The sequence below is a fragment of the Metarhizium robertsii genome (genome assembly GCF_000187425.2).
Source record: "Metarhizium robertsii ARSEF 23 chromosome Unknown MAA_Scf_5, whole genome shotgun sequence".
Lineage (NCBI taxonomy): Eukaryota > Fungi > Ascomycota > Sordariomycetes > Hypocreales > Clavicipitaceae > Metarhizium > Metarhizium robertsii.
The window spans coordinates 955,727-970,343 of NW_011942193.1; the positions used below are offsets into that span (position 1 = coordinate 955,727).

General features: G+C 54.9%; 6 protein-coding genes across 6 annotated transcripts; 4 read left to right on the forward strand and 2 right to left on the reverse strand.

The window, feature by feature from the left end:
- Positions 1-1,000: 1,000 nt before the first annotated feature.
- On the reverse strand, positions 1,001-2,119 carry MAA_04360 (uncharacterized protein; the record flags this gene model as incomplete). The annotated part of the gene is made up of 1 exon (XM_007822358.1): positions 1,001-2,119. One exon carries the CDS (start codon positions 2,117-2,119, stop codon positions 1,001-1,003), a length of 1,119 nt encoding a protein of 372 aa, XP_007820549.1.
- Positions 2,120-2,871: 752 nt separating this feature from the next.
- On the forward strand, positions 2,872-4,156 carry MAA_04359 (exs; the record flags this gene model as incomplete). Its single annotated transcript, XM_007822357.1, has 2 exons — positions 2,872-2,962; positions 3,030-4,156. The coding sequence occupies 2 exons, from the start codon at positions 2,872-2,874 to the stop codon at positions 4,154-4,156; spliced, it is 1,218 nt and encodes a 405-aa protein (XP_007820548.1).
- Positions 4,157-7,477: 3,321 nt separating this feature from the next.
- MAA_11208 (uncharacterized protein) lies at positions 7,478-8,947 on the forward strand (the record flags this gene model as incomplete). Its single annotated transcript, XM_011413188.1, has 1 exon — positions 7,478-8,947. One exon carries the CDS (start codon positions 7,478-7,480, stop codon positions 8,945-8,947), a length of 1,470 nt encoding a protein of 489 aa, XP_011411490.1.
- Positions 8,948-9,964: 1,017 nt separating this feature from the next.
- MAA_04358 (NUDIX hydrolase domain protein) lies at positions 9,965-11,502 on the forward strand (the record flags this gene model as incomplete). Its single annotated transcript, XM_007822356.1, has 2 exons — positions 9,965-10,652; positions 10,832-11,502. The coding sequence occupies 2 exons, from the start codon at positions 9,965-9,967 to the stop codon at positions 11,500-11,502; spliced, it is 1,359 nt and encodes a 452-aa protein (XP_007820547.1).
- Positions 11,503-11,746: 244 nt separating this feature from the next.
- On the reverse strand, positions 11,747-12,525 carry MAA_04357 (Ctr copper transporter; the record flags this gene model as incomplete). Its single annotated transcript, XM_007822355.2, has 4 exons — positions 11,747-11,864; positions 11,933-12,062; positions 12,214-12,397; positions 12,448-12,525. 4 exons carry the CDS (start codon positions 12,523-12,525, stop codon positions 11,747-11,749), a joined length of 510 nt encoding a protein of 169 aa, XP_007820546.2.
- A 1,113-nt stretch (positions 12,526-13,638) lies between these two features.
- MAA_04356 (3-hydroxyanthranilate 3,4-dioxygenase) lies at positions 13,639-14,362 on the forward strand (the record flags this gene model as incomplete). The annotated part of the gene is made up of 3 exons (XM_007822354.1): positions 13,639-13,670; positions 13,774-13,849; positions 13,919-14,362. The coding sequence occupies 3 exons, from the start codon at positions 13,639-13,641 to the stop codon at positions 14,360-14,362; spliced, it is 552 nt and encodes a 183-aa protein (XP_007820545.1).
- Between the last annotated feature and the right edge of the window lie 255 nt (positions 14,363-14,617).

Genomic DNA, 14,617 nt, shown 5'->3' on the forward strand with positions numbered 1-14,617 from the left:
GGCTCCAACAACGGAGCTCCAAAAAATACACCATTGTCTGGCCCATGTCAGACTAGAAGCAAGCGAGGTCGGTTGACATGACTGTCAGGCTATCTTGACTTCGAAGGACGGTATGCGCGAGGGGTATACTTGGCGAAAATAATGATCCGGGAGAGTAATGATACCATGGAAGAAGATTTTGTCGATGACTGAGTGTTATATGAAGACACCATTCAGTGAATGGGGCATGTAAGGGAGATGTAGTTGATCCTTTCTTTCAATATCATACATTTCACAGCGTTGTTTGGGTTTCAGTTTCAGTTTCAGTTTTCCTTTTCATTGTTGTATAACTGGCATTATTAGTGTACGAGAGCATTCCCTTCATTGGAGACGTCGAAAACTGCGTGTATATTATTATTGGTGTAGATTGAACGAGGTTGTCTCCCAATTATAGCCTTGACCTTTTTTTTTTGAAAACAGTGCACTTGGTGTAGGTATGTGTACGTTACAGTCTACAATGTCGATGATTTCCGTGATCACGCCTGCTGTCAAGGACTCGACGCAATTGGGACAAGTATTGGGCCCTCTTAGCCTTGACTATTTTGGGGCTGTTTTAGACGGTGAGCGCATTTGGCTCTCTACGTCTATCAAAGTGTTTGGTATGAACATCATTCATCATGTCAACCGTCCCAACCAACTCGCACACCCGCTCTATTCCGGATGATGTGGTTTTGGTGTTGTGTGGAATTCTGGCAACTGTTGTTGATGGCAACATGTGTTTTTTTTTTGGAGATTGTGCTCTGTGCGGTGAGCAAGAGGGTGTGATGGTGCGTGATGACTTGGTGATGCTGCTGGCTTTGTCTGTGTCTAGATGGACATGTATGCTAGATTGCACGGAATGGATTTCTAAGAGCCCAAAAAAAGAGCAAATTAGGCAAAATGTGGAAATTCAAAAGCTTCCGAAATTCATATGGTTTTAATTCTTCTTCTTCCGTCTGTCTACTGTCGCTGCACAGGGCTTTTACATGACCCTCAGGGGAAGAATGTGCTGCACCATGGCCTCCCTCCTGCACAGCGGGCACTCGGGCTTCTCCCTCACCCAGTCCCCTATGCACTCCCAGCAGAAGACGTGTCCGCACTGGGTCGCCGACGGGTCCTTCATCTCCTCGAGGCAGAGGGTGCATTTGCGCTGCTGGGAACCCCTGATGTAGCCCATTGCCTGGGCGTCGGCCAGGTCGAAGCGCGGCGAGGAAGAGACGGGCGTGTGGGTGGTGAGGGCCAGGTCGACCCTGCTCTCCTGGGGCCCGCGGGCGCCCAGCTCCGTGAGGAGGAGGTCGCTGTTTGCCGAGTACGAGTTTGTGTGGTCGAGGGAGACGTCGACTGCGCTGCCGGCCGGGGGGGCGTTGGGCTCGCGACGGCCGGCCGACGAGATGGTCGACCGGATGTGAAGGTAGCTCTGGACGGCGAGCTGGATGACGAGCAGCACGCCGAGGACCTCGTAGCCCCCGCGGTCGGGGGAGTCGGGCACGGCGCGCGTGAAGACGTACCGCAGGGACAGGAGGCGCTTCGTGAGCTCGTAGTAGGTGCCGTTGAAGTAGAAGAGGGCCAGGGTCACGGCTTGGATGGGCGCCGCCGATGTCAGCGAGGGCAGGTGGTTGGATATGTATTCCCACGCGCGGGCTTCCCTGCTCGCCTGGCTGCCTTTGCGGCGGAGCGCGGCGAGCCGTCTGTCGATGAGCTTGCGCAGGCGGTTGCGCAGGCCGGGGAGCGTGCGGCTGACGAGGTATGGCAGGAGGATGGTGCCCGCGATGTAGGCTGCTCGCTTCTTGACGTCCGGGAGCTGGCCGGCAGGCGATTCCACCTGCACCAGGTCGCAGTATTCTTCGCCCAGGGTCCGGTTGCCTGGGAGCGTGGTGAGCGCGAAGTAGAGCAGGGCTGCGAGGGAGCGCAGCTCGGGGGCGAGCGAGTGTGTTGCGCGAGCGCCGAAGAGCCGTCGGTAGAGGTCGCTGATGGTGTTGGCCAGGTGGCCTGTGAAGTAGGCGTCTTTTTGGTGCGCGCGCACAATGTCTGGTGCTGCGGCGAAGGGGTAGGGCGACGCTGTTGGCGATGCCGTTGGCGAGGAGGGTGGTTTCGAGGCCATGGCGGCCCGGGGCAAATAGAGCGGCCTTTTCTTTTTCTTTTTGGGAAACAGGCAATTATCGACGCTGGCTTGCTGTAGTGTTTTTCGTGATATCTAGAAGCGTCTAGCGAGTGGATGTGTATGGTGAGAAAGACGGTTGCGAACGTGTGGTCAAGTTGAAAGGATGAGGTCGGAGGTCGGCAGCTTCGTTCCCCCGGATTCTGATTTCCTGTCCCGAGGTTCAACGGAGTGTGGGGGATGTAGCCATGTGCCGGGCCAGAAGCGGCAGGCGGTGGAGGCTCTGGGTGGTTCAAGTTGGACGTCTCGCCGTTGTAATTGCAGCACGACTCAATTTTGTCAGTATGAAATAGAAATTTGTTATTGGATGATATGTTGTGCTGTAATGTATGGTATCGGTGCCATGGGCGTTTGTTGAGGCGTGGTCTGCCATTGCTCTTTGGATATCAGGTTCAGATGATGAGCTAGGCGTTATCAGTCATCAGTGGATCTCGAACCAGCCAGCCATGGCGGGGCGTGACGTAGCTCCAACCAGCTCGACATTGGTCCAACGTGTCTCGTGTCTCGTGGCCCCCTGAGCAAAAAAAAAGTAGACATTGGAATCTACGACCTCATCTCCCGGCCACGTCTTCACAGAACCACGACTGCCCTGTTGCTCCACGACCCGCGCACCGCTCCTTTACTGCCGGGCACTCATCTGCTTCTCGCCACTCATTTACACCATTTACCACCTGCGTCCATGACGCGCCGCCACCATGGACGGTGATCCAGCAGTCGAATCCGAACTCGATGCCTTCAGCCTCGTATTCCCTCTTCCCTTTCGCGTCGGCTTCATCGCAACACTAGGTCAGTTCCTCCTCTCCTGCCGCCCACGAGCCCCCGATTGTACAAGAAGCTAAACCAAAACGCCCAGCCGTTTGGGGTTGGGGCCTCAACCTGCACTACTTGTACCTGGCCAAAGTCGACGTCCCATCGTTGATACGCTACCCGGGCCGCTCCTCGCCGCACCACATACCGCACCACCTCTCGACGTACCGCCTCGCGACCGTCCTGTCGGGCCTCTTCGCCGTGTCCATGGTTCTCTTCTGGCTGTGCACGTGGGGGGCGGCGTCGCGCGTAATCGACTACGACTGGATACCCATGACGTACCTCGTCGGCATCGTCGCCGTCTTCCTCGTCCCGCTGAAGAACCTGCCCAGCGGCGGGAGGAGGCGGTTCCTCGCGACGCTGAAGCGCGTTAGCATAGGGGGCATCGCGGAGGCGCAGGACGGCAAGTTTGGCGACATTCTGCTCGCCGACGTGCTGACGTCGTACGCCAAGGTGTGCGGCGACGTGTTCGTGACGCTGTGCATGTTTTTCACGACCGGCGGGTCGTCCACGAAGCGGCCGGATCGGAGCTGCGGCGGGACTGTCGTGGTGCCCTTGTTGATGGGCGTGCCCAGCGCCATACGGTTCCGGCAGTGCATCATCGAGTACCTCCGCGTTCGGCGCGCGCCGTACAAGGAGTCGGCGGGCTGGGGAGGCCAGCATCTGGCCAACGCCCTCAAGTACTCTACCGCGTTCCCTGTCCTCGTTGCGAGCGCGCTGCAGCGCAACACGGACGACGCGGCGGCCAGGGCGGCGTACAACAGGGTCTGGCTGGTGGCCGTGCTCGTCAACTCGCTGTATTCGTTTTACTGGGACGTCGCCAAGGATTGGGACATGACGCTCTTCGCGTCTAGGCGGGAGCGCAATTCGTCCCACCACCCCTGGGGGCTTCGCGACAGACTCATCTTCCGCCCTGTCATCGCGTACTACGCTGTCATTGTGCTGGACCTGATGCTGAGGTGTACTTGGTCCTTGAAGTTGAGTCCTCATTTGGACAAGTTTAGTGATTTTGAGAGCGGCATCTTTCTGATAGAGTTTCTCGAGGTGTTTCGGCGATGGGTGTGGATATTCTTCCGGGTGGAAACCGAGTGGATTAGGAATTCGTCTACCGGGTTGGGTATTGATGATATTTTGTTAGGCGATTACCAGGGCAAGGATGACGATGACGAGTAATAGACGTCCCCAATGTAGGAGGGATACCGCTGCAATCTGCGATTCGTGACAAGGTCCATGTTCCTGCGGGCGAGGAACTGCATCTGCCGCATATCCGCATATGCTTATGCTACGGTGCAGACACGTTTTTATCAGGCTTGTCACTATGATGATTGTAAAAAAAAAAGGCGTTTCCTTGTTTCTTCTTCTTTGCTCTATGCGAAAATAATCTACGATATTAATAGAATTTGGTGTACCGTACCACTCGGGAACTAGGATCGGCATCTGAGATAGCAAGCGCCGTTTGGGGGCCGACATGCGACGCATGCTGCGTGTACTCACGGAGAGCGCGGAACCCTGAATGCGGCAGCGTCAATATGCGTCATCTTCAAGCAAGCACTTCTTGGAAAGTGGGGGAATTGACCCCGACAGTCAATTTATTATCAAGCATTTGGCAGGTAAGCGAGAAGGCATGTGGATTCGGACCACATTAAGACTCCGTAAGGCTTATTGCCAGCCGGAGCCGATGTTTGAGCAAGTTTGCTCTTCAAGGCTTGGAAGTGTTTTGCCCGTCCCGGAAATAGCCGCCAGCGCCGCCGCCGCCAGCGCCAGACAAGATGTAGTTAGCCTTTATCTGACTGACCGCTTCATTCATCTTTCAGCTTGGCGTTGCATTCGCATGAACAATGTTTGTGTTAACGCACTGGGCTGAAGCTTGTTCTTGGTGCCAGAGCGTGCGTGGCCCTTTCCCGGAGCAGTTGGGACATCTCTCCGCCCCCAACAACACCACGCCACCTGTTACCTCCCGTCTTCCGTTCCAGTCCGGGCGGTGGCGTGTTCTGGCATCATTATGCTCGGTCACTGTATTGCGGAGATGACGGTATTCATCATTGTTTTGCTTGTATAGATACGGTGTACCGCGGCAGCCTCCATGGTGTGTTGTTCTTACCCGGTCGTTAACGCTCTGCTCTTCACGTGGACCAAAGTATGCCGAGAAAATAAGTCGGTGAAGAAGTTTGTTGAGCGGGAGGCATCTTCAAATGTTCATCCGCGTTGCGGCCATGTATAGTATTACCCGTTATCCGTTTGCCCGTTATTAATCGGCATCATGCGCCCTAGGTCTGTGAGACGTGTACATACTCTGTACTTCCTTCGAGGCTTTTTTGAGGGGTCGTCAGGCGACCAGCGACGCCTTGAATGTCTCAGTTGCAGACTCATTCGGTCTTCGGGGGCCCCGTACAGCGCAGTTAGGTTGTGAGTCTTACTCACAACTCTCAATGAGCCCACCATTGACATTGCAAGTTGCATGAGCGAGGCGTCCACGACACTCGCCCATCCGCACCGCCAAGCGAGCAGTCTTGCCCGGTGATTGAGGCATTGCAAATAGTTGTAAAGCCGAGGTTGCCTCAATAGCACGATTCAGGCGGAGCGGGCCTTGTTGGATTTAGGCTGGAACGGCGGCGAAGGTGGTTGCCTGGTTAGTGTGATGCTGCTCACGCTTTCAATGCATGGCGAATCCGTCGCCGGCTGCCATTTCAGCCATTCAACGGCCAACGCCACATTACTACTACTCAGTAATAAATCCTCGCTGGTGACTTGGTTCTAGAAAACAACCTGACCATCTTCTGGGCCAAGTGGTTATCATGTCTCACGACTACACAGTGAGCGAGTGAGAAAGTGGGCGGTCAGCATCTTGAACAACGACGTCGTAGGAAAAGGTCTCAGCCAAGGTGTCCACATTGATTATGCTGCTGAGCCGGTTGGATTCGCAGATGACGATGCGCATAATTGGCATTATGCATCTTACATCGGACGGTTACGTCGAGGCTGATGGAAGCCGGTGTGGAAGGATTACTGACTTGTGGGAGGTTTAACTTGAAAGTTGGAGAGTTGGAGTGGGTGTGTGGCTGGCCTTGGCTGGCTGTGCCAGAAGATGTCCCAAATGTTCTCAAGTGCAATGCTGCCAGGAAGAGGCAGGAGCAACCAACTGAGGATGAAATATTATCGGGAGGTGGCAGCAGCCCTGTTTGCAGTGGAGACGGTGGTCCAGGACATGGGGTTGACGTTCAATGTTGGCTTGGCAAGGGCTAACGGGATACATAGTGCCAGCAAGGAGTGCCATGACGCAGTAAGGAGTGCCATATACGGAGTACCTACCTAGGTATGTACTGTATGTAGTAATACGGGGCACTCCGTATTCCTGCTGATATTGATTGTCGGCAGGGCAGGATACCAAGGGCATGAAGGAACATGAAAATGGCATGCGCGGGGGGCGGCTTTCCACGCCTGGGTGGGCGGATGACACAATTGGGAAGGTCCAGATGGCAGGACTGGGGCATGGCAAGGATCCGTCCATCAGAGATGGCTTATGGTGTCGCGCTCATTCTCTAACAACAATCCTGCGATACATGCGCCAACAAAGTCGGCCATTCGCAGGCCGGCTGCCCACACCACCAGGCGAGTGGCTGCGCTTCCATCGTCGTCTTCTGTACGGGGTACGGGGTGCTGCACTGAACTTGACCTTCTTTGCATGCACTCTCGGTACTCCGTGCTCTGTTACAGTCGCATGCACCCGCAACCGGGAGACATGGGAGGGCAGATGGCCCATGGCAACATGGCAAAGATGGGAAGATGGGGCAAACATGGATTGCCCGGACCATGTCGACCATCGCAGCAATTGTGCAAAAGAGGATCCAAGAGGAGGGCCAAAAGACCAGAGGGGACACACACCCCGGAACAAAAACCGACAAGCCTTGTGTATGTACTTGATTAAAGCGCCGCCTTCTTATTTCCCCCCAAAGATCTTGGTGATTCTTCTTTCTTTTTTTTTTTTTGTGTCTGGCCCTTTGACCTCCGTCGCCGCATCTTGTCGCCCTTCCGCTGCATAATCACTTTTGACCGGGTATATTAGTAGTTTATCCTAGCATAAGACTTGGGCATTGGCTGCCACCAACACCCCGTCATCACACGCGATAACTCGGCAGTTGACGCATTTGGACAACGCCTGGCCGGGCTTTTCGAGCAACACAACAAAGAAGGCCGAGACTGATTATCTTAGCCGACCACGGGGCTTCGTGCTTTCATATGGTCGGGACATGAATCGAGGGGATCCGCTCTTGCTCATTCTTCTTTCAGCATTTCAGGCTATTGTTTGAGCGGCATAGTATCAGCCACTCTATCAGCAGGTGTAGCGCCTGCCGCGGCCTTTTCTTCCTATTGTCGCCCGCACGTCAATCAAGTCGAAGCCTGATTGACAGGCGACCACGACAATAGCCCATTGAAGGCTGTACTTGTTGCCGTTTCAAATACAGGGGGCAGAGACCGACCTCTCAAAACCACATCATGAACCAACTTACTCCGCCAGAACAGCCTCAGAACCGCCAATTCCGTCGTGGTCATAAGTACAGCGCTTCGACACCCGCCAACATGCAGGCCTACGCAAACAGACCACTGCCGCCTCTTCCTTCTACATCACCATCCTCTGCCCCGAGAGCCATGACTCCTCAGCCTCGTGGAAAGAGCTCCGCGACCGCGCCGGCGTCATTGCCAGCCTTTGCCTTTCAAGGGTCGTTTCCTATTAACCGGAGAAATGATACTCGGACAGAAATGCCTAGCTATGCGCCGCGGCGACTCCCCTCGGTGATCGTCTCATCTTCACCCCAGTCTGGCCACTTTCATAGGAACAGTATGACGGCATCAACGTGGTCTCGTCGCTCTTCGCAGCAGAAGATTTACCAGCTCACTGGTATGGACGTGGATGTAATGGATGAGCAATCCTTCCGTTCGGGAGGCGCGGACTCAGACTCGTCTTCTACAGGTTCGGGGGTGAGATTGGACGAGCCAGTGACCTACGAGACTCCAGACTATCACCTGGTGCCGGTGTTGGAGACTGATGTAGATGAGTCCTCTAGCAGGGGAAGCTCATGGGGTCCCATGTCTCCCGACCTGTCTATTATGCCGCCACCACTGAGCATTCATAAACAACCAATGCGTGATGGAAGTGAGAAGCAGTTTGGAAGTTTGAGCGGTTCGTTTGCCCAGATGCACTTTGATGAGGGGTCGATCCGCCCGTGGGACCCAGCCTATGGTCAATTCAGCGACTATGCTGCTGCAGGAGAGTATCACGAGTTTACGGCTCAGCTTGCAAGCAGAAATTCTTGCCAACTAAGCGACAGTTCTTTGCAGCTTCCTGCACCAAACAAGAAGAAGAGGTCATCATTGAGTCTCGCATTTGCGGCTGCTTCGCGATTCCGCCGCCGAGAAACCCCTCAGCCTATTGACACTGTCGCGACCAAAACCAAACAAAAGGGCTTGTTCAAAGGATCTCAGCAGCCAAAGCACCAGGAGGAATCCGCGTCGCAATCCCTATCACCGAATGCCCATGACACATCCAGGATCAGCGCAACTTCGCTCTCACGCTCAGCACCCTCTACACCAATACATGCCTTGGCCACAGCACCACCCCCCAGACCGAGTCCCGCCCCGCCTCTGATGAGCGCATGGGATAGCGACTCTGATGACGATGATGATACTGGCGATGACGGCCACGTCATGTCTAACCTTAAAGACTGGTTTGCCAGCCGAACCTCTGAGGATAGCAAGTTTCATAGACGCACATCAAGTACCTCTCGTATTGGGTCAGATGGTCAATTCACGGGCCTCAAGCAGGATCAGATGCGCGAATCAATCATCCGCCCGTCTGACAGACACAAACAAATCTTGGTGGAGAAGGCGGCGAAGCGACGAGAACAGATGAAGCTGCAAATGAAGGTCGTTCCGGAATCGATTATGTTGGGCAATATTCATCACTAAAGGTTATCCCATTAGACGCATGATGGAACGGATACACGGTGCTGGCGAATGGTACAGGACAGAGCATGCTTGCTTTCATCTTCAGCACTTCATTTTTTTTTATTCCCCCACGGCAAGGATTCAAACGAAATGGATTTAGAAACGGTCTAGATTTCGGGAGTTTGAGTGCATGGCATATATTGGGTGTTTAATTGACTTTCCTCTTCTCTCTCGCTCATGTCACTTGGGGGTAGAAAGTTTTCTAATGGCTATCATTTCCTAGACCAGCTATGATGATTTTTGGTGTCTGAAAATAGATGGATTTGAAAGACATTATATCGTGAAGTCCCGTGAAGCAATTGGGTGTCGTTCCATGGTCACATCATGACATGTGCGTGACGTTGGGGAAAGGATGGGAAGCCCCGCCGCCACAGAAGGCTGTTTTTCCTGGCCTTGATCTCCCCGCATTGCCACAAGAATCCGTCATAGCTGAGGCGGGGGAGCGGTTACATGGGGGTGGGAGCACTCAGATGCTACGTTTGTTTTGGGACGCGTGGATGCTCTCGAGTATGTATGCATTGACTTGGGGTCATCTGAATTGGCCATTGCCAAATGGGGATGGTGAGATGATTTCATAGAGGAGATGGAAATGCGGTGTGAGGATGCCACTAGTAGTAGATTGTTGGGCACTGCGATTGCCGAGATGGTAACTACTACTATCTACTTAGAGGCACGGAGTGGTTACCTAGCAGTTTCCAGGTGTCATCCGTCCCGCTCATGGGACACCCTAGGTAGCTTGGGTAGGCCGTTTCAATGCCTCGGCGACTGGCACAAGTTGACATCTGGAAGTTGTGCCTCGACCAGCACTAGCACTACATTGGCACCGCCCATCAGCCGGGCCGGATGAACGTTTGGCACCCCGACTCTAACCCTACCGAACATCGGCACGACCAATCACCAACCAACTTCATCCCGGCAGCCATTCACTTGCACCTTTCATCCTCCAAGGCTTGTCAGTCCAGTCCGCCACCACCAAGCATGCCGGTAACGGCCAGCGACCAGAATCCCACCACGGTCAATCCATCGACACCGCCAACCTGCACAGGAACACCACCACCGCTCAGCACCCTAGCCGCGGGCGCGGATGCGGATGCGGATGCAGATGCCGACTCGTGCGACTCGTTCAATCACCCGCCCGACCAAGACGACCAGGACGACCAGGACAAGCCGGGACTGTCGCTGACGGACCGTGACGTCGCCGATCTCCGGGACCAGCTTACACGGGCCTCGGCTGCGGGGCTCGCGCCCAACCACCAGCACCACGCCGAAGCGGCCGCCCTCGACGCTCGTCTCAACAACGACCAGCCACACCTGCTCGCAGACCTTGTCGACGCGTTTGAAGAGTCCTTGTACTACGATGCATCTACAATGGCCGGCCTGAATTCCTTCTCCTCGGTATGTTTCCAAATGTATCCCTGCGTCATGGCCCTCGCTCACCCCCTCGGCCAGGCTGCCCTCAACCGCCTCCGGGCGTACAGGCCGCCTCCCCTCCCGCTATGGGACGCCCTGCCTGCCCGGAAGCGCGCCGCCGTCCTGGTCCTTCTGTACGCGGACCGCTGGGGCGACTTGCGCGTCGTTATTACCATGCGGGCCGCGAGCCTGAGGAGCTTCTCGGGCCATGCCGCGCTTCCGGGGGGCAAGGCCGACAGCCTGGAAGAGACACCTTGTAAGTACTACTAGTATTGCCCTTTTTCCCTCCCTTTCCCCGCTAGACAATGCCTTGTACATATTCCCTTGTGTCCTGGGCGGTGGAGAAAAAGGGGGGGATGAATATATAGCCCCTCCCTTTCTTTCCCCCTTTGTGTCAGAAGAGCGGCAACAGTTGACACGGGGGCTGGCACATAGACCAAATCGCCCGCCGGGAGGCCTTTGAGGAGATCGGCCTGCCGATGGATGACCTCCGCCTGCCCAGGCCGTTCCGCATCGAGCCGCTGTGCAGCCTGCCCCCCTCGCTGGCGAGGACGCACCTCGTCGTCACGCCGTGCGTCGCCTTCCTCCACGCCGACGACAGGGCGCACCCCGGCTCGCCTGGCCCGCTGGTCGAGGAGTCCCTGATCCCGAGGCTGGACGCGCGCGAGGTCGCCGCCGTGTTCAGCGCCCCGTTCTACAACTTCCTCAAGGCGACCGACTTGCCGCCCCGGCCGGGGCAGGAGCTGCCCCCCGGGACGTGGTACGACGGCGCGTGGATGTCGTGGAAGGACTTGCCGTGGCGGGTGCACAACTTCTACGTGCCCGTCAACAACCAGCGGGTCGCGAAGCCGAGGAGGGCGAGCGCGCACGGCAACATGGGCGAGGCGCTCGAGGCGCAGCAGGAGCAGGAGGGGAGGTTCAAGGTATGGGGCATGACGGGGAGGCTGCTGGTGGATGCGGCTAGGATTGCATATGGGGAGGACCCCGAGATTGAGCATAATGATACGTATGGCGATTATGACATTATTCTGAGGGCGGAGGAGGAGGGCGTCTTCAACGAGGTGGGGGAGGTGAAGAAGGGCAGCAACGAACCGGCCAAGATGTGATCAAGGATCAAAGTATAGATGAGATGGCCGGGGGGGGCCCGTACACATGAAGAGGAATTCTAGGCGGATCAATGTAGCGTATAATTTAGAAAGATTTTTTTTTATTTTGTTTATTAGTGTGCGTAAATATGACTAACTGCTTTCGCTGAACTGTTGGTATCTGAGGAATATCCGGACCGTTGGAATTCTTTATTTGAATGGCGTACGTGGAGAGAGAAAAGATGTATAGGCTTGATGTTGCCTCTCAGTGGCATGCGTTGTCCTTGGTGGCAGATGTGCAGTGACCAAAGAACAGATAGCCCAGAAAGGCACCCAGCGACACTGCAAGCATTACCCAGCCATTGTACGTCATGAAAACGAGCCTGCGTACAAGTTGCTCGTCAGCGCATTGACTTACGCGCCAAGATAGCAGGCAAGACGTCAAACTTACATGAGCATGAATGCGTAGAAAGTCTGGACACCGTAGAAAACAGCCTTGATGAAGTGCCCTTGCTTGCTAATGTCCGGATGGCTGGATCCTGGCGCGAGTAAGGGTGTGATCTCAGCATCTTGTTCATCGCCTCGAGGCATCACACAAGTCTTAGCATTGGCACAGATCCCATGGGCATGGGGGAAATATGACGCAATGAGGTTGAAGAGCTCCGGGATATGTATCCGCATTGGGAGGGAAGGGGGGGAAGGGGGAAGAGCAAAGATGCGAGTGAAACTTACGAGGCAGGGCGGACATGCGTCTGTCGACACTTGCTTCGAACCGTCGTGACAGGGCACGCAGCGCTTCGTAGCCCATGGCGAGAAGGACGACGGCGGCTAGGGAGAAGATGAGGCCTGGCGTTGAGCGAATGTGCCACTGGCGGAATACGATGCACAGGTTGGTGGTGTCCCATGTGAAGAGCATCTATGAACAGTTAGGCAAGCAGACGGTGAGGAGAAGGGGTTGCAGCATACGCTCATGCTGCACATGTCTTCCATGCCGCCGTGGTCGCCGTGGTCCATGTCGCCGTGATCCATGCCTGCGTGGTTCATGATGGTGAATGTTGGGGTCTGGCCGATGATGTCGGCGAAGAAGACGAGGGGGGAAGGGATGTCGCAATCTCGTGTTTCAACGTTCAAAGGGCTGTAGGGAGCACATGCACAGAGGACTTGAGCTTCGTGGGGTTTGCGACCGACGGAAAGGAGTTGGTGTTGAAAGGGCTGGACAAAGTGCGGAGGATGATGGTTTGGGGAGCAAAGGAGGACCGTGGCCGAAGTTTATCGACTTGTTGAAGAGAGAGGGAGCTATATTGAGCACGTTATCTGCATGGCTTGCTGGTTGTACGGCGTACTGCGTTGGAGACTGGTCACCTGCGACAGGGTGGCCACATGTGCACTCGCGGTTGGTTTCACAGCAGCCAGTCACGGCACTCACGGTGCGGCGGGTAGCTCCTGCCTGCCCGCTGGCGAGTGGCAGTCCCAGCAAATGGCAGGTGCGCCGCGCTAATGGCGTCAACGGCCCCGAGTTATGCAACATGGTGCAACAGCAATTGCTTGGAATCTCCTTTCATTCTACGCTGTATTTCTTTTCATCATTGGCCAACAATCGGAGTGCTTTGCTTCATGTCCCACGGTTTTGTCTCCACGATAAACTTTGCCGACTCTGTGGCTGCGTGCCGTCAAGCCGGATGTGTCGGTGTTTGCCTTGTCCAACTCAGCAATATGGCCGGACCAGTCTGAGTCAACCAACGAGTCAACGACCCTTGATGCATGAGGAGCCCATATGTACAGCATGCTTCATGCCCGGTAGTACGCAACGGCTCTCGGGTGCAACACACGATTGGACTTTGGATGCTGCGCCTTATGCGAATAATCAGCTGTTTCTCAACTTGGTCTAATCTGCTGTCGAATGCTGATTATCTCAAATACAAGTCGCATTGCAAAGCCGGGGGCGAGGTGTGTGCACGACCGACTAAACCCGAGCGCCTGATGCCAGACTCGCTTTTGGCTTACAAACGCGGCAACGTCTCGACTCTCAACCACCGGAGCCAGTTTTTCTCTCAAAGCACGTAGCAGAGCAACTCAACAACAGCAACAATCTCCGGTGGCTCTTTTTAATCGCAATCCCGCGACTGCATCGAGCTATTATTCGCCCGGGTGGTCAACATGCTGGGCCCTCCTGTGAACCTGCCCAAGTGGTGAGTCAACTCACTTATGCCTCAATCAGCTCATTTCCTTGTGTTGCCCAACAGGCAGCCGTTTCGCATTACAGGATGCTAACAGCGGTTTTTAAATGTCAAGGCTAGAGGAAAACTCGCATATGCTCCAGCCACCAATCAACAACTACTGCGTCTACAACGATGATTTCACCGTCATGGTCAGTGTTTTTTTTTTGGCCATTTACACCTCTTCGTCTCGTGCTTGCTTGCATACTCATACTTTACAGATTGTTGGCGGCCCCAACGCTCGCACTGATTACCACATCAACCAGACCCCGGAGTGGTTTTACCAATACCGCGGCGCAATGATGCTCAAAGTCGTCGACGGCGGCACCTTCCGAGACATCATCATCCGCGAGGGTGATATGTTTCTGCTGCCCCCCAACACCCCTCACAACCCGGTGCGCTTTGCCAACACAGTGGGCGTTGTTCTCGAGCAGCGCCGCCCCGTAGAGTCCATCGACCGCATGCGATGGTACTGCGCATCTTGCGACGGCGGTGTTGTAGTCCACGAAGCTGCCTTTCACTGTACCGACCTGGGGACGCAGATCAAGCAGGCAGTTGAGGACTTTAAGAACAATGAGACAAAGAGGCGATGTGGTGAGTGTGGACAGTTGGCGGACTGGGCTCCGAAGCCGGGCTCCATACCGGATCCTAATCTTGCCGTCTAAGCGGCGGGACAAAGGTCGTGATGATGAATGAGTAGGCCTACCTACTAGGAGTGACGAAATATGAGCATGAGAAATTGGCGTTGTTGCATACGGAGTAGGCGGTAGATGAATCGAGTTTGGAAAAATGAAGGCACTCTTTACTATACAACACAAAGATAATAGCCCAATACTGTTTTAGATTTTACGCTTGCACGATACTTGTATCATGTGTGTAATTTCATTTGAATACAGAGCGAAACAATTGAAAATTAATAC